General features: G+C 41.4%; 2 protein-coding genes across 2 annotated transcripts in view; both read right to left on the bottom strand.

Moving 5' to 3' along the window:
• The window catches only part of LOC139572868 (CUB and sushi domain-containing protein 3-like), a 1,528,140-nt gene that overhangs the window by 1,133,323 nt on the left and 375,283 nt on the right, over positions 1 to 19,534 (bottom strand). The gene's annotated exons all lie outside the window — the stretch shown is intronic.
• LOC139572851 (CUB and sushi domain-containing protein 3-like) overlaps positions 1 to 19,534 on the bottom strand; it is a 107,956-nt gene that overhangs the window by 37,719 nt on the left and 50,703 nt on the right. Inside the window, exon 3 of the mRNA XM_071395661.1 lies at positions 9,763 to 9,970. Within this exon, the coding sequence (XP_071251762.1) occupies positions 9,763 to 9,970 (208 nt within the window). The remainder of the gene's footprint in view (positions 1 to 9,762; positions 9,971 to 19,534) is intronic.

Genomic DNA, 19,534 nt, shown 5'->3' with positions numbered 1-19,534 from the left:
ACACCCAAAAGTGCTCGTTACATTTTGACAGGAAAATTGTCCAATTCAAACACTCCCTGGTCCATCCCTACTGCCTCTGATCTGGAGGACTCACTAAACACAAATGTGTGAGTGTTGGAGTGTTGCCCCTGGCTACCCATCAATAAAAAAATTATTCACTTATTGCATCTGGTTTTGCTTAATATCAGGAAATTGTTTATTTTTGATATTTAAGTACATTGTGCCCCAGGCTATCCGTCAATAAAATAGATTATTTTTTTCTGCCGTCTGGTTTAATATAAGGAATTTGAAATTACTTATACTTTTACTCAAGTATGACAATTTAGTATTTTTTCCACGACTGGATGTGGCTGGGGGTGATAGCATTTATTCCACATGACCCATCAATTTAGACAAGTGTATCTGTAGAGTAGATAGCTGCTGTAATCATATGTTACAGTAACATAACACAGCTACTGTAATCATATGTTACAGTAACATAACACAGCTGCTGTAATCATATGTTACAGTAACATAACACTACGACAAGCCTGTCCTACAGCTGCTGTAATCATATGTTACGGTAACATAACACTACGACAAGCCTGTCCTACAGCTGCTGTAATCATATGTTACAGTAACATAACACTACGACAAGCCTGTCCTACAGCTGCTGTAATCATATGTTACAGTAACATAACACTACGACAAGCCTGTCCTACAGCTGCTGTAATCATATGTTACGGTAACATAACACTACGACAAGCCTGTCCTACAGCTGCTGTAATCATATGTTACAGTAACATAACACTACGACAAGCCTGTCCTACAGCTGCTGTAATCATATGTTACAGTAACATAACACTATGACAAGCCTGTCCTACAGCTGCTGTAATCATATGTTACAGTAACATAACACTACGACAAGCCTGTCCTACAGCTGCTGTAATCATGTGTTACGGTAACATAACACTACGACAAGCCTGTCCTACAGCTGCTGTAATCATATGTTACAGTAACATAACACTACGACAAGCCTGTCCTACAGCTGCTGTAATCATGTGTTACGGTAACATAACACTACGACAAGCCTGTCCTACAGCTGCTGTAATCATATGTTACAGTAACATAACACAGCTGCTGTAATCATATGTTACGGTAACATAACACAGCTGCTGTAATCATATGTTACAGTAACATAACACTACGACAAGCCTGTCCTACAGCTGCTGTAATCATATGTTACAGTAACATAACACTACGACAAGCCTGTCCTACAGCTGCTGTAATCATGTTACAGTAACATAACACAGCTGCTGTAATCATATCAATCATCATGTTAGAATAACCTATGTGACCTTTCCAATGTGAAAACTTCCAATAATATACCGATCTTGACATGTCTCAGACTGTTACCAGTACTACAGTATAAATCATTGTCATGATTTGCCCTTTTGGGTGAGGATCATAGCCCCCCCCCTCCTCTCTCTCTCGCTCTCTCTCTCCACACCGCAGTTTTATGATTGTCGTAAAGACCTGCAGTCACGGATCCCTCCGGAGCTTTCCTTGCGCACACTTGGCCCCTATTCCCAAGGATTGTATTTGTATATATGTGTCGTGACTTCCGCCGAAGTCGGTCCCTATCCTTGTTCGGGTCGGCGTTCGGCGGTCGACGTCACCGGCTTTCTAGCCATCGCCGATCCACTTTTCATTTTTCCATTTGTTTTGTCTTTGTTTTCTACACACCTGGTTTCTATTCCCTAATTACATGTTCATTATTTAACCCTCTGTTTCCCCCATGTTTGTGTGAGTGTTTGTATATAATGTTCAGGTCGTTACTTGTTGGCTGGTATTGTTTGCCGGGTTCGTTATTACGCCCGTTATTTACGAGTGACCGGTAATTTCACGCACCTTTAGTATTTGTTTTATACTGGCGCTGTTCGTGGAATAAATTACCTTGTACACTCATCTCTGCTCTCCTGCGCCTGATTCCATGCACCAGTTACCCACAGCCTGACAATATGTGCCCTTTGTTTTACCATGGTGGGGTCGGTTATTGTTACAATGTCCGTTGGTCGTGTGAGTACCTGTGCGGTGTTGTTTTGGGCTTTCGTGTCCTTGTGGATTGCGCAGATGATTCCGGGTCTCGTCCCGCGTGTTAACCATCGTGCGCGTGTGTTATTTATTCAAGGTACTCCTCGCTCTTTTTTGGGGGTTTCAGCCCTATGTTTTTGTTACGTGTTTGTTTGGTCTTCGTCCCCGTGCCTTTACACGGCACGCCGTAATTTGGGTTTAATAAAAAAAACTATTACGCATTCCTGCGCCTGTCTCCCGAATCATTTATGCCAACGTGACTCTAGGAACAGTAGAACAACATAACTGTATCTCTGAATGTGTATATTTTCCCAGTGATCAGATTCACATCCTAGATGTTGTGGAACTTATATGATTAAATACGAAACTATTTGTGAGAAGATGTAATGTGATGTTAGCCTTCTAAATGAGAGAATTGTTTTTCAAATAAAATCTTAACCAAGTCAGTGGCCACGCCCACGTGAGCACAGACATTATGACAAAAGGAGGGAATGCCCTTTTCCCCCGAGTGCTTAAGGTCCGGGCCATGGACCCAAAATATCGATGTTTTGTTCCCCGAGCCACGTACTTTTTCCGGATGCCCCAAACAATCGGAAAGGGGATTCATCAGGGAAAATGACTTTACCCCAGTCCTCAGCAGTCCAATCCCTGTACCTTTTGCAGAATATCAGTCTGTTCCTGATGTTTTTCCTGGAGAGAAGTGGCTTCTTTGCTGCCCTTCTTGACACCAGGCCATCCTCCAAAAGTCTTCGCCTCACTGTGCGTGCAGATGCACTCACACCTGCCTGCTGCCATTCCTGAGCAAGCTCTGTACTGGTGGTGCCCCGATTCCGCAGCTGAATCAACTTTAGGAGATGGTCCTGGCGCTTGCCGGACTTTCTTGGTTGCCCTGAAGCCTTCTTCACAACAATTGAACCGCTCTCCTTGAAGTTCTTGATGATCCGATAAATGGTTAATTTAGGTGCAATCTTACTGGCAGCAATATCCTTGCCTGTGAAGCAATGATGATGGCACGTGTTTCCTTGCAGGTAACCATGGTTGACAGAGAAAGAACAATGATTCCAAGCACCACCCTCCTTTTGAAGCTTCCAGTCTGTTATTCAAACTCAATCAGCATGACAGAGGGCTCTCCAGCCTTGTCCTCGTCAACACTCACACCCGTGTTAACGAGAGAATCACTGACATGATGTCAGCTGGTCCTTTTGTGGCAGGGCCGAAATGCAGTGCAAATGTTTTTGGGGGATTCAGTTCATTTGCATGGCAAAGAGGGACTTTGCAAGTAATTGCAATTCCTCTGATCACTCTTCATAACAGCAGACTTTGTGAAAATAAATATTTGTGTCATTCTCAAAACTTTTGGCCACGACTGTAGTAATCAATGTGTAAGCTATTCTGTTTGAGTGTTTATGTAATTCTGTGTGATTATTTAGTTAGTTAGTAAATAAATAATTAAGCCAATTTGTATATTTGCTGATTCATAATTTATGCTCGGGTTTGTGCAGATATCCAAGGATTGTACGACATTCAGAATGAGACTGAAGGTAAATAATAATGAATGAATTGACTGTGACTGATGTAAGAGATATTTATATCTTTAGAGTTTAGTCGGGAGATAGTAACTCGTTAAATAACTTTTTCCACGGTGCCCTAGATTACTATTTAATGAATTGTTATGTGAGTAATTTAATTGCATAATAATTTAACGTGGTATGTAATTATTTTATAAAAGATAACCATCAATCACATTAATGATAGTCAAGACACGACACATTTGAGTTCCAAGTCATTTTGATGACATTCATCCTGTTTTCCTGGTATGGTATTTAGATTCCATCCAATCAAACTCTGTCTATTTGTCTTTTTTATTAACACTGACAGTGATTCTCTGTTTCCACTTCAACACTACCTAACACTACGTATGTGACCTGATTCAGCACACTTAGGTGTATGTCGCAAGTCACGTCTTCACAGGAGAGTCTAACCAGAATAGAATAGAAAGAGGAGTGGGAGGCCCCGGTGCACAACTGAGCAAGAGGACAAGTACATTAGCGTGTCTAGTTTGAGAAACAGACGCCTCACAAGTCCTCAACTGGCAGCTTCATTATTAAATAGTACCTGTAAAACACCAGTCTCAACGTCAACAGTGAAGAGGCGACCTTCAAGGCAGAGTTCCTCTGTCCAGTGTCTGTGTTAGTGGCCATCTTAATCTTTTATTTTTATTAGCCAGTCTGAGATATGGCGTTATCTTTGCAATATTGATATGTGTGGTCGTAACATGATTATGTGACATACCACAACAATATCATGTGACCGTATCAAGTGTCCACCACTTAAGTATATGGCGCATTCATCTGTTTATGTTCTGTACATGTGCACCTCCCTGAGGTTTCAACTCAGGTCGCATGGCCTTAACTTATGTATGGAATACTATGTGATAAGTGTGTGTGTGTAACAGTATATAAAGTATGCTAATGTACTGATGTGAAGGCATTTGGGCAGTGGTGTAAAAATACTTTAAAGTACTACTTAAGTCGTTTTTTTGTGATATCTGTACATTACTTTACTATTTATATTTTGGCAACTTTTACTTCACTACATTCGTAAAGAAACGAATGTACTTTTTACTCCATATATTTTCTTTGACACCCAAAAGTGCTCGTTACATTTTGACAGGAAAATTGTCCAATTCAAACACTCCCTGGTCCATCCCTACTGCCTCTGATCTGGAGGACTCACTAAACACAAATGTGTGAGTGTTGGAGTGTTGCCCCTGGCTACCCATCAATAAAAAAATTATTCACTTATTGCATCTGGTTTTGCTTAATATCAGGAAATTGTTTATTTTTGATATTTAAGTACATTGTGCCCCAGGCTATCCGTCAATAAAATAGATTATTTTTTTCTGCCGTCTGGTTTAATATAAGGAATTTGAAATTACTTATACTTTTACTCAAGTATGACAATTTAGTATTTTTTCCACGACTGGATGTGGCTGGGGGTGATAGCATTTATTCCACATGACCCATCAATTTAGACAAGTGTATCTGGGTAAGCGTCATCTAATATTTATAACATATTTTTATCTGGACACTTTCTGTTGACCTGTAATGTTTCCTTATTGTAGGCTACTATCACTTTTAGTGTTTATCACATGACCTCATGTGAATCCTTAAAGAGATGGGTGGGGCTAAAGGCTTAAGAGGGTGTGAACAATACTGAATGGGTGGAGACAAAGCAGAGCTCTCTATTAGGTACTAAAACATTCAAGGGCCCTTTTCTCAAAAGTGAGTTTACAAGTGTATCAACTTTCAAAGTAGAATTACTTTCCCATTGTTCCTCAAAGATACCGTGTATGATATATCATTTTGTAGCTCTGAGTCTCTACTTTTATCCAATGTATAAAAAAAAAATGTTGCTACATAAGACCGAATCCAGGTGGTGAGTCACGTTTGAAAAACATTTCCCTCGATCTGTAACAGTCAGTGAATATGACTTTGTGAACTCCAATACTAAGAGCTTTTCTAATCCATCCTGTCAGTGGAAGAAATAGGTTTTCCTCTGGGTGTTAAGAAGGTAATTGATTTCACATAACGTGACCTTTTCTCGCACACTGAGCCATTTTACTGAAATCTAAATGACACAAATATTGAAGGAAGAATGAAAAAAAAAAGCATTCTGAGACCCTCAACGACCGCGTCCCAACTGCCACTTTAATACCCTTTACAGGGAGCCTTGGTCAAAAGTAGTGCACTAGATAGGGAATTACTGAGCCACTCTGAAATGTCTGCATTCCTGGCTGCACCCTGAACTCGTCAAGGTCTAGTGCTTGGGGACTGGGTAGGTAATAACTTAGAGAGGAAAGGTCTAGGCTTGGGGACTGGGTAGGTAATAACTTAGAGAGGAAAGGTCTAGTGCTTGGGGACTGGGTAGGTAATAACTTATAGAGGAAAGGTCTAGTGCTTGGGGACTGGGTAGGTAATAACTTAGAGAGGAAAGGTCTAGTGCTTGGGGACTGGGTAGGTAATAACTTATAGAGGAAAGGTCTAGGGCTTGGGGACTGGATAGGTAATAACTTAAATGCTGAGAGTGACCTGTCCAACTGGAAAAGGGACTGTAAACTGTAGATGGTACATTGGTACATTGGTTGCAGTACCATAGAAAAAAGACTCATACCATTATACCCCTAGAGTCTATTGACGCACCGGTGCTTCGATCTATGTAACATGATAAAAAATCTCCATTAAAATCCATCAGTTTAAGCGATGGAGTAATCTGTTTAAACTAGAGATATCTGTTCGAACTTGAGATATCTCTTTAAACTAGAGATATCTATTTAATCTAGAGATATATGTTTAAACTAGAGATATCTGTTCAAACTAGAGATATATGTTTAAACTTGAGATATCTGTTTAAACTTGAGATATCTGTTCAAACTAGAGATATCTGTTTAAACTAGAGATATCTGTTCAAACTAGAGATATCTGTTTAAACTTGAGATATCTGTTCAAACTAGAGATATCTGTTTAAACTAGAGATATCTGTTCAAACTAGAGATATCTGTTTAAACTTGAGATATCTGTTCAAACTAGAGATATCTGTTTAAACTAGAGAAATCTGTTTAAACTAGAGATATCTGTTTAATCTAGAGATACCTGTTTAAACTAGAGATACCTGTTTAATCTAGAGATATCTTTTTAAACTAGAGATATCTGTTTAAACTAGAGATATCTGTTTAAACTAGAGATACCTGTTTAAACTAGAGAAATATGTTTAAACTAGAGATATCTGTTTAATCGAGAGATATCTGTTTAAACTAGAGATATCTGTTTCAACTAGAGATATCTGTTTAAACTAGAGATACCTGTTTAAACTAGAAATATCTGTTTAATCGAGAGATATCTGTTTAAACTAGAGATATCTGTTTAAACTAGAGATATCTGTTTAATCGAGAGATATCTGTTTAATCGAGAGATATCTGTTTAATCGAGAGATATCTGTTTAAACTAGAGATATCTGTTTAAACTAGAGATATCTGTTTAAACTAGAGATATCTGTTTAAACTAGAGATATCTGTTTAAACTAGAAATATCTGTTTAAACTAGAGATATCTGTTTAAACTAGAGATATCTGTTTGATTGCATGGGCTGTGTCTCAATCCACTACATCCTCCTATGTCGCCCTTCCGCATCTGCGGTGGAAAGTGGCAAAGCTACCAGCCCTGTTTGACAGACCAGGAGACATCCCGAAAATACCTTCTTCTCACGAAAACGTCTGTAGTAGGGTGTGTGCCTAGTAGTCGGACAAAATGAGTATCGTAACGAATATGGACAATTATCTGAATCCGATGATGATCAGAGTATTTTTGTTGTTGTAATTTTCCATGATCTAAAGAGAGAAAAAACGTTGGGGTGCCAGGATCTTTCTCTTATCAGTCGTGTACGAGGTTGTATGTGGTCCAAATAACTTAACTGGCTGTCTGTCAATAGAAAGGCGGGCTGTACGTTGATCCTGTTGTTCTGATTGGATAGAGTGAAGCTGTATTTCTCAGAGAGAATGCCCAGAGTGTGCAAAACTGTCATCAAGGCAAACGGGGGCTGCTTTGAAGAATATCAAATATACAATTTATTTTGATTTGTTTAACACTTTTTTTGGTTAATACATGATTCCATACGTGTTATTACATAGTTTTCATGTCTTCACTATTACTCTACAATGTCAAAAATAGTATAAATAAAGAAAAACCCTGGAATGAGTCGTATAACGTATAAGTTTACAATTGGCTCATTCATCCCCCTCCTCTCCCCTGTAACTATTCCCCAGGTCGTTGCTGCAAATGAGAACGTGTTCTCAGTCAACTTACCTGGTAAAATAACGGTAAAATAAAAATTAAAAAAATAACCCTGGAATGAGTAGTATAACCCTGGAATGAGTAGTTTAACCCTGGAATGAGTAGTATAACCCTTGAATGAGTAGTATAACCCTGGAATGAGTAGTTTAACCCTGGAATGAGTAGTATAACCCTGGAATGAGTCGTATAACCCTGGAATGAGTCGTATAACCCTGGAATGAGTAGTTTAACCCTGGAATGAGTAGTATAACCCTGGAATGAGTAGTATAACCCTGGAATGAGTAGTATAACCCTTGAATGAGTAGTATAACCCTGGAATGAGTAGTATAACCCTGGAATGAGTAGTATAACCCTGGAATGAGTAGTATAACCCTGGAATGAGTAGTATAACCCTGGAATGAGTAGTATAACCCTGGAATGAGTCGTATAACCCTGGAATGAGTAGTATAACCCTGGAATGAGTAGTATAACCCTGGAATGAGTAGTATAACCCTGGAATGAGTAGTATAACCCTTGAATGAGTAGTATAACCCTGGAATGAGTAGTTTAACCCTGGAATGAGTAGTATAACCCTGGAATGAGTCGTATAACCCTGGAATGAGTCGTATAACCCTGGAATGAGTAGTATAACCCTGGAATGAGTAGTATAACCCTGGAATGAGTAGTATAACCCTTGAATGAGTAGTATAACCCTGGAATGAGTAGTATAACCCTGGAATGAGTAGTATAACCCTGGAATGAGTAGTATAACCCTGGAATGAGTAGTATAACCCTGGAATGAGTAGTATAACCCTGGAATGAGTCGTATAACCCTGGAATGAGTAGTATAACCCTGGAATGAGTAGTATAACCCTGGAATGAGTAGTATAACCCTGGAATGAGTAGTATAACCCTGGAATGAGTAGTATAACCCTGGAATGAGTAGTATAACCCTTGAATGAGTAGTATAACCCTGGAATGAGTAGTATAACCCTGGAATGAGTAGTATAACCCTGGAATGAGTAGTATAACCCTGTAATGAGTAGTATAACCCTTGAATGAGTAGTATAACCCTGGAATGAGTAGTATAACCCTGGAATGAGTAGTATAACCCTGGAATGAGTAGTATAACCCTTGAATGAGTAGTATAACCCTGGAATGATTAGGTGTGTCCAAACTTCTGACTGCTACTGTAGATATTCAGGAATCCTGACTCACCAGATACTCTCAATCAAATTCAAATGTTTTTATAAAGCCCTTTTTACATCAGCTGATATCTCAAAGTGCTGTACAGAAACCCAGCCTAAAACCCCCAAACAGCAAGCAATGCAGGCATGGTGGCTATGAAAAAACTCCCTAGAAAGGCCAGAACCTAGGAAGAAATCTAGAGAGGAACCAGGCTATGAGGGGTGGCCAGTCCTCTTCTGGCTGTGCCGGGTGGAGATTATAACAGAACATGGCCATGATGTTCAAATGTTCATAGATGACCAGCTGGGTCAAATTATAATACTGTGTGGCTCTGATACTTCTACCTCCAGACAGTTGTGTTTCTCAAACACATTATAGCTATAACCAAGGTGAAGAGATCTGTCGACGTGCCCTTGAGCAAGGCACTTAACCCTACATGTCTCCAGGGTAGACGTTGATAATGGCAGACCCTGACCCCACTCTCCGAGGGTGTCTCATAAGGAAATGGAATATGCAAAAATCACAATTCTATTTCACACACGAGTATAAAACACACTTGTATATGTGTGAAACAGGACAAATATAAGAACCCACCTAATTATAATTATTATTACATCAGTTGTCTTTAGTAAAGTGTTATTAAATAAAATTAAAAATTAAAAAAATCCACTCACCAGATACTGGGCGGCTCTGATCCTTCTATCTCCAGATAGTCGTGTTTGTCCTCCATCTGGAAGTCGGTGAACACCAGTGAGATGGTGTCTCCTGGGTCAGCCAGCACCGTCCACTTACATTCCCCAGCGTCGGAGAGGTCACCGAGGAGTTCAGGGCTGGAGATGATCCCACTGGAACCCCTCAACGTACCGCCACACGTGTCCTCAGCTGCAGTGGTGGGTGGGAAAAAAAGGACCCAACTGTCATACTTGTGGGAAAGTAAAATATCTGAATAGAAAATGACTCAAGTAAAAGTGAAAGTCACTTAAGTATCAAAAGTAAAAGTATAAATAAATAATTTCGAAAGTGATTATATTATTAAGCAAACCAGACGGCACAATTTACATTTTACAAAGCTAGCCAGGGGAACACTCCCAACACTCAGACATCATCTACAAACAAAGCATGTGTGTTTAGTGAATCCGTAAGATCTGAGCCAATAGAGATGACCACGGATGTTCTCTTGATAAGTGCGTGACTTGGACCATTTTTCTATTCTGCTAAACATTCAAAATGTAATGAGTACTTTTGGATGTCAGGGAAAATGTATGTATGTATTATTCTCTTTAGGAATGTAGTAAAAGTAAAAGTAGTCAAAAATATAAATGGTAAAGTAAAGTACAGATACACCAAAAAACTACTTAAGTAGTACTTTCAAGTATTTTTTACTTAATAAGTACTTTGCACCACTGCTCAGCTGTCAAAACGAACAGAAGAACACGTACGTTTAATATCAATTAATCTGTTGGCTCTGTTCCAATATGTAGACTAGAATAATACTAAGAAGTAAGCAATGTATTCGGCTATATGTATTCCAAGTTGTATGCTAGCTAGTATGGATATGACAGCATGGATAACAGTTCGAGGTATCCGGATTTACAGGATCAAATTGGCTGTGTTCCAAGCCCCCTGCCTGCTCTTCTCCTTCTGGTCTGAGGGGGTTCAGAAACCTTTGGTTCGTCAGAATTCTCAGACAACCACAACAGATTCCAGAACCATTCTGTTCCGATATCTAGATTCTACATTAACCTGCCACATAGAATGACGCGTCTGGGTTCCGGAGTTGGCCACGCGTTCTAAGTGATATTCTAGTATATTGGAATGTCATCTTTATGTTCCGGGCCTCAATAAGCGAGCAGGCGCTTGAAGAACACAGCATCTGAGACACACTATGATGCGGCCTCTATAACATACCACCAGAGATGTTCACAAGTCTTTGAGGTGGAGTCCAAGTCAAGTCTTTTAGGGCCAAGTCTAAGTCAAGTCTCAAGTCTTTTAGGGTCAAGTCTAAGTCAAGTCTCAAGTCTTTTAGGGCCAAGTCTAAGTCAAGTCTCAAGTCTTTTAGGGCCAAGTCTAAGTCAAGTCTCAAGTCCCTTTTGACAATGGCTTTCTGCCTGCTGTGGGTTAGGTCTATAAACCTTGTAAATGATTTGAAGAGAATCTTGCATGAAACAAAGCACATCAGGCACTATTTAAATCAAAATACATTTCCTTTTAAAATGTAGACAGTTTACATTAATAAAAGTAATTGTACAGGATACAAAAAAAATCAAACATAACATTTTAAATTGCTTCGTATTTTGTGGCAGATGTTGTCTATATTTCACTTCATTCTGTCACACAAACAGAACATCTGTAGATGAGGGAAGATAAATGACAAGCAAATCAAATCAAATACACATACACATGGTTAGCAGATGTTAATGCGAGTGTAGCGAAATGCTTGTGCTTCTAGTTCCGACCGTGCAGTAATATCTAACAAGTAATCTAACCTAACAATTTCCCAACAACTACCTTTTATATACACAAGTGTAAAGGAATGAATAAGAATATGTACATAAAGATATATGGATGAGCGATGGCCGTGTGGCACGGGCAAGATGCAGTAGATGGTATAGAGTACAGTATATACATATACATATGAGATGAGTAATGTAAGGTATGTAAACAGTATATTAAGTGGCATTATTTAAAGTGGCTAGTGATACATTTATTACATAAAGAAGGCAAGATGCAGTAGATGATATAGAGTACAGTATATACAGGCAAGATGCATGAATGTAAACCAAAATGACTATTCAATAACTGCACTACTAAAGTGTCCTATATATCAAACGTAAAGACCTTTATCCCATAAAATATACTAAACTGACCTGGACACTTTAACAGAAATATAACTTCCTGTAACAAGTAGCAAAGTACATCCTGTGCCCTAAGACAGAGAACATTTATGTTGCGGACAGGTTACATTTCAGACAGATCAAGTTTGTCATCGTTCTCGCATTGAGCCTGGCACGATGAGGCCTCCGTGACTAAACACCCTCTCCACTGGGGGGCGCTGGTGGCAGGCACAGTCAACACTGTCATTGCTACCTGCTTGAGCCTTGGAGTCTTTTGCATGGATTCTCTCTCTGCCCCCCAACAAAAAAAATAAAGAAGAAGATACTTCAATGTAGTGAATAATCTCTGCTCTGAGATGACTTTATGTGTCTCCTTTCATCTCGCTGCGGAAGTCAGAGAACATTCTGGAGGTTTTACACAGGTGGTCCTCTTCTCCACTACTGCTCTCCGTAACGGTGACTTCCCCGTGCCTCAGACAAAACAAGGTCTGAAAAAAAAAATCATAAAATGATGTATATAATCAAGAATATAACAGTAAACATTATACATGGGAAGAAAAAAAAAACATTATTATTTGAATGCAAGTGACATAGAAAACATTGAACCTACCAATCAGACTCTCGTTCATCCTTATCTTCATGTGGTATGAGGAGATCACCTCTTAAAGCCAGAACAGGCAGAAAGATGGGACCAGCAGTGCAGCTCATTGTGTATACATCGTCACCAAATGGATGTGTTGTTGCCTGATCACCCGAGCGCTCCCATTCTGACGTTCACAAACACCCCCTGGAATCGGTGTCTGAGTGACCGCTGCAGCGCTTTTACTAGGACTGACAAGATGACGACTCGGTGTGCTCGGTATACTCTGCAGGTGTAAATTGAGTGACAGCACACAAGGAAGGGCAGGGCTGAGAGTCACGACCCCCCTGAGTAAGGTCGGCGGTCTGGACGAAAGGATCCAAAATGTCCCCTAACTCCAACAGCTGTCTCCTTTCCCTTGGTGATAAAAGCAGAGCTCCTTGTATTCCTTGGGCTTCAAGTAGAGTCTGGAGGCTTTGTTGATTCAGATTCAGTGTCTGCTTTAACAAGCCGGAGGACGGGATTCCATCTTGGTAAACACAGCAGCAGGGATTCTACGATTGACTCCGAACTCAGCTTCAAAATGCTTCTTTCAGACCACAGCTAGTACGTAGTAAGCTAATACAGTTTAGTTACCTCAGCCATCACACTGTTTATGATTTTCTTTTTTTGGTTTCCTATAGTCCATCTCTAATCACCAGTTGTAATGAATGGGGTGCAATGAAACTGTAAGCGCTGTTAACAGCCTGCAGTTGGTTTAGATAGCTTCTACATTAGCATTGTACTCTTCACCAAATTCTTCCCGTATGCTGGGGTTATCCACATCATTATCATCATCATCATCATCATCATCATCATCATCATTGCTTGCTTTGGGGAAACACACTGTGAAGGTCTTTTTCCATATTTGCAGCGTTGTCACATAAGATATAATCTAATTTATGTTTTATGTCAAAATTATCGCATATTACTTTACATTTCGCATTTATTGCTGATTCTTTCCCCCCAGGATGTGACCCTGTGAATCTATCCCAGCTCAACAGAACTGTCTCCTTTCCCCCCAGGGTGTGACCCTGTGAATCTATCACAGCTCAACAGAACTGTCTCCTTTCCCCCCAGGGTATGACCCTGTGAATCACAGCTCAACAGAACTGTCTCCTTTCCCCCCAGGGTGTGACCCTGTGAATCACAGCTCAACAGAACTGTCTCCTTTCCCCCCCTTGTGTGACCCTGTGAATCTATCACAGCTCAACAGAACTGTCTCCTTTCCCCCCAGGATGTGACCCTGTGAATCACAGCTCAACAGAACTGTCTCCTTTCCCCCCAGGGTGTGACCCTGTGAATCTATCACAGCTCAACAGAACTGTCTCCTTTCCCCCCAGGGTGTGACCCTGTGAATCTATCACAGCTCAACAGAGCTGTCTCCTTTCCCCCCAGGGTGTGACCCTGTGAATCACAGCTCAACAGAACTGACTCCTTTCCCCCCAGGGTGTGACCCTGTGAATCACAGCTCAACAGAACTGACTCCTTTCCCCCCAGGGTGTGACCCTGTGAATTACAGCTCAACAGAACTTACTCCTTTCCCCCCAGGGTGTGACCTTGTGAATCACAGCTCAACAGAACTCTCCTTTCCTCCCAGGGTGTGACCCTGTGAATCTATCACAGCTCAACAGACCTGTCTCCTTTCCCCCCAGGGTGTGACCCTGTGAATCACAGCTCAACAGAACTGTCTCCTTTCCCCCCAGGGTGTGACCCTGTGAATCTATCACAGCTCAACAGAACTGTCTCCTTTCCCCCCAGGGTGTGACCCTGTGAATCTATCACAGCTCAACAGAGCTGTCTCCTTTCCCCCCAGGGTGTGACCCTGTGAATCACAGCTCAACAGAACTGACTCCTTTCCCCCCAGGGTGTGACCCTGTGAATCACAGCTCAACAGAACTTACTCCTTTCCCCCCAGGGTGTGACCTTGTGAATCACAGCTCAACAGAACTCTCCTTTCCTCCCAGGGTGTGACCCTGTGAATCTATCACAGCTCAACAGACCTGTCTCCTTTCCCCCCAGGGTGTGACCCTGTGAATCACAGCTCAACAGAACTGTCTCCTTTCCCCCCAGGGTGTGACCCTGTGAATCACAGCTCAACAGAACTGTCTCCTTTCCCCCCAGGGTGTGACCCTGTGAATCTATCACAGCTCAACAGACCTGTCTCCTTTCCCCCCAGGGTGTGACCCTGTGAATCACAGTTCAACAGAACTGTCTCCTTTCCCCCCAGGGTGTGACCCTGTGAATCTATCACAGCTCAACAGAACTGTCTCCTTTTCCCCCAGGGTGTGACCCTGTGAATCACAGCTCAACAGAACTGTCTCCTTTCCCCCCAGGGTGTGACCCTGTGAATCTATCACAGCTCAACAGAGCTGTCTCCTTTCCCCCCAGGGTGTGACCCTGTGAATCACAGCTCAACAGAACTGACTCCTTTCCCCCCAGGGTGTGACCCTGTGAATCACAGCTCAACAGAACTGACTCCTTTCCCCCCAGGGTGTGACCCTGTGAATTACAGCTCAACAGAACTGACTCCTTTCCCCCCAGGGTGTGACCTTGTGAATCACAGCTCAACAGAACTCTCCTTTCCTCCCAGGGTGTGACCCTGTGAATCTATCACAGCTCAACAGACCTGTCTCCTTTCCCCCCAGGGTGTGACCCTGTGAATCACAGCTCAACAGAACTGTCTCCTTTCCCCCCAGGGTGTGACCCTGTGAATCACAGCTCAACAGAACTGTCTCCTTTTCCCCCAGGGTGTGACCCTGTGAATCTATCACAGCTCAACAGACCTGTCTCCTTTCCCCCCAGGGTGTGACCCTGTGAATCTATCACAGCTCAACAGAGCTGTCTCCTTTCCCCCCAGGGTGTGACCCTGTGAATCACAGCTCAACAGAACTGTCTCCTTTCCCCGCAGGGTGTGACCCTGTGAATCACAGGTCAACAGAACTGTCTCCTTTCCCCCCAGGGTGTGACCCTGTGAATCACAGCTCAACAGAACTGACTCCTTTCCCCCCAGGGTGTGACCCTGTGAATCACAGCTCAACAGAACTGACTCCTTTCCCCCCAGGGTGTGACCCTGTGAATTACAGCTCAACAGAACTGACTCCTTTCCCCCCAGGGTGTGACCTTGTGAATCACAGCTCAACAGAACTCTCCTTTCCTCCCAGGGTGTGACCCTGTGAATCTATCACAGCTCAACAGACCTGTCTCCTTTCCCCCCAGGGTGTGACCCTGTGAATCACAGCTAAACAGAACTGAGTCCAGCCTGGGAGTTTATTTCTCTTCTGTGGACTATGTAACGGGCCGTTACTCCCATGAATCCCCTCGTGGTTCTGTCAGTCCATATATCTAGAGTGACAGACACTAATTCTGTCTTCTCTAGGGCACTTTGATTGTCAAATTCAAATCAAGTTTAAAAAATATATATATATTTATAAAGCCCTTCTTACATCAGCCGATGTCACAAAGTTCTGTACAGAAACCCAGCCTAAAACCACAAACAGCAAGCAATGCAGGTGTAGAAGTACAGTGACTAGGGGAAAACTCCCTAGAAAGGCCAGAACCTAGGAAGAAACCTAGAGAGGAACCAGACTATGAGGGGTGGCCAGTCCTCTTCTGGCTGTGCCGGGTGGAGATTATAAATCTTGTAATTGTAGCCTCTTTGTTTAGTGTTAAGTCATGCATGTCGCCTGGTCAACGTGGGCCTACTTACTGGTCGATATATTATCATCTACCCCTGACATGAAATGCCTAAAGTGAAGGGGTTGTCCACTAAAGACATAGGCAGGTTGTTGGAAATGATCCGGTTTTGCAGTATAGCCTCTGTTATGTCCTTCTGCCTGGGGTGGCCCTGGCTGTAAACATGGAGTCAGTCCTGCTCTGTCCTTCTGTCCCTGTTATGGCCTTCTGCCTGGGGTGGCCCTGGCTGTAAACATGGACACCTGTGGTGGTCAAGAATGTGTCAATGCTGCTCTGTCCTTCTGTCCCTGTTATGGCCTTCTGCCTGGGGTGGCCCTGTCTGTAAACAAGGACACCTGTGGTGGCCCTGTCTGTAAACAAGGACACCTGTGGTGGCCCTGGCTGTAAACATGGACACCTGTGGTGGCCCTGGCTGTAAACATGGACACCTGGGGTGGCCCTGGCTGTAAACATGGAGTCAGTCCTGCTCTGTCCTTCTGTCCCTGTTATGGCCTTCTGCCTGGGGTGGCCCTGTCTGTAAACATGGACACCTGTGGTGGTCAAGAATGTGTCAATGCTGCTCTGTCCTTCTGTCCCTGCGCTGGTCACCTTTGCTTTGTAGAATTCAGTGACCCTGCAGATGAACAACATGATGGATAGTTGCTGCTGACTTGACATGGAAGTACAAGGACACAAACACATATCTATTGGTCGACGGGATTTTTCAGCAGAAATTCCCAAGAAAATGTCATGCTTTGAAACTCTCATTTTATACTAAGTTACTTCCTAGGACCAGGCGACAACAGAAAGTATATTAAATCTCAGATTGATATGGATATCGCCTAGATGTAATTTAATAATCTCTGCTAACAAGTAGGCCTAGCTCTCTGGCAACCCCACCTCCTTAATAACCTTTCACAAAATATTTGACAGTAATACATTTCCGCTTAGCTAAAAGATGACACACAAGAAAGCTAGCTATATCAAACTGGCATCTGCTAAACAGGCTAACCACATTGTAGCGTTGTTAGCTAGCTATATCAAACTGGCATCTGCTAAACAGGCTATTATTAGTCTAACCACATTGTAGTGTTGTTAGCTAGCTATATCAAACTGGCATCTTCTAAACAGGCTATTATTAGTCTAACCACATTGTAGTGTTGTTAGCTAGCTATATCAAACTGGCATCTGCTAACCAGGCTATTATTAGTCTAACCACATTGTAGTGTTGTTAGCTAGCTAGCTTATCTGACCTTGCTAAACAGGCTATTATTAGTCTAACCACATTGTAGTGTTGTTAGCTAGCTAGCCTATCTGACCTTGCTAAACAGGCTATTATTAGTCTAACCACATTGTAGCGTTGTTAGCTAGCTAGCCTATCTGACCTTTCTAAACAGGCTATTATTAGTCTAACCACATTGTAGTGTTGTTAGCTAGCTAGCCTATCTGACCTTGCTAAACAGGCTATTATTAGTCTAACCACATTGTAGCGTTGTTAGCTAGCTAGCCTATCTGACCTTTCTAAACAGGCTATTATTAGTCTAACCACATTGTAGTGTTGTTAGCTAGCTAGCCTATCTGACCTTGCTAAACAGGCTATTATTAGTCTAACCACATTGTAGCGTTGTTAGCTAGCTAGCCTATCTGACCTTTCTAAACAGGCTATTATTAGTCTAACCACATTGTAGTGTTGTTAGCTAGCTAGCCTATCTGACCTTGCTAAACAGGCTATTATTAGTCTAACCACATTGTAGTGTTGTTAGCTAGCTAGCCTATCTGACCTTTCTAAACAGGCTATTATTAGTCTAACCACATTGTAGCGTTGTTAGCTAGCTAGCCTATCTGACCTTTCGCGGTGAGTTTTCAAATGTCGGATAAAGTTAGATGTAGTTGCGACAGTATCTTTAATGTTAATTCCACACGTTTTACAAACAGCATTTTTTTGCCACAGGCATTATACTGCAGGTTCATGTAACCAAATTGAATAACGAAAGCTTCACTAGCTATCAACATGAGATGTAGTGATTATCATAACGTATATTACTGTCACGATCGTCTTCGGGTGAAAGAGAGGACCAAGGCGCAGCGTGATATAAATACATCATGTATTTATTTAAGAAAGACGAATAACACTAAAACAAACTAAACAAAACAACAAACAGACGACCGTGAAGCTATACAAACAAATAAGTGCAGACACTGGCAACATAGACATAGACAATCACCCACAACCTACCTAATGACTATGGCTGCCTAAATATGTCTCCCAATCAGAGACAGCGATAGACAGCTGTCTCTAATTGAGAACCAATCTAGGCAACCATAGACTTCAATAAACACCTACAATGAACACAACCCAATGAACTCTACAAACACCCCCTAGACAATACAAACACCCTAGACGAGACAAAAACACACAAACATCCCCCATGTCACACCCTGACCTAACTAAAATAATAAAGAAAACAAAGATAACTAAGGCCAGGGCGTGACAATTACACTATCAACATGAGACGTAGTGATTATCATAACGTATAGTACACTATCAACATGAGATGTAGTGATTATCAACATGAGACGTAGTGATTATCAACATGAGACGTAGTGATTATCATCACGTATAGTACACTATCAACATGAGATGTAGTGATTATCAACATGAGACGTAGTGATTATCAACATGAGACGTAGTGATTATCATAACGTATAGTACACTATCAACATGAGACGTAGTGATTATCATAACGTATAGTACACTATCAACATGAGATGTAGTAAATATCATAACGTATAGTACAATATCAACATGAGACGTAGTGATTATCATAACGTATAGTACACTATCAACATGAGATGTAGTGATTATCATAACGTATAGTACCCTATCAACATGAGATGTAGTGATTATCATAACGTATAGTACACTATCAACATGAGATGTAGTGATTATCAACATGAGATGTAGTGATTATCATAACGTATAGTACACTATCAACATGAGATGTAGTGATTATCATAACGTATAGTACACTATCAACATGAGACGTAGTGATTATCATAACGTATAGTACACTATCAACATGAGACGTAGTGATTATCATAACGTATAGTACACTATCAACATGAGACGTAGTGATTATCATAACGTATAGTACACTATCAACATGAGACGTAGTGATTATCATAACGTATAGTACACTATCAACATGAGACGTAGTGATTATCATAACGTATAGTACACTATCAACATGAGATGTAGTGATTATCAACATGAGATGTAGTGATTATCATAATGAGATGTAGTGATTATCATAACGT

The sequence above is a fragment of the Salvelinus alpinus genome, chromosome 4 (assembly GCF_045679555.1).
Source record: "Salvelinus alpinus chromosome 4, SLU_Salpinus.1, whole genome shotgun sequence".
NCBI classification, from domain to species: domain Eukaryota; kingdom Metazoa; phylum Chordata; class Actinopteri; order Salmoniformes; family Salmonidae; genus Salvelinus; species Salvelinus alpinus.
The sequence above is the reverse complement of the archived record's forward strand: the minus strand, read 5'-3'. Positions and strand labels throughout refer to the sequence as shown.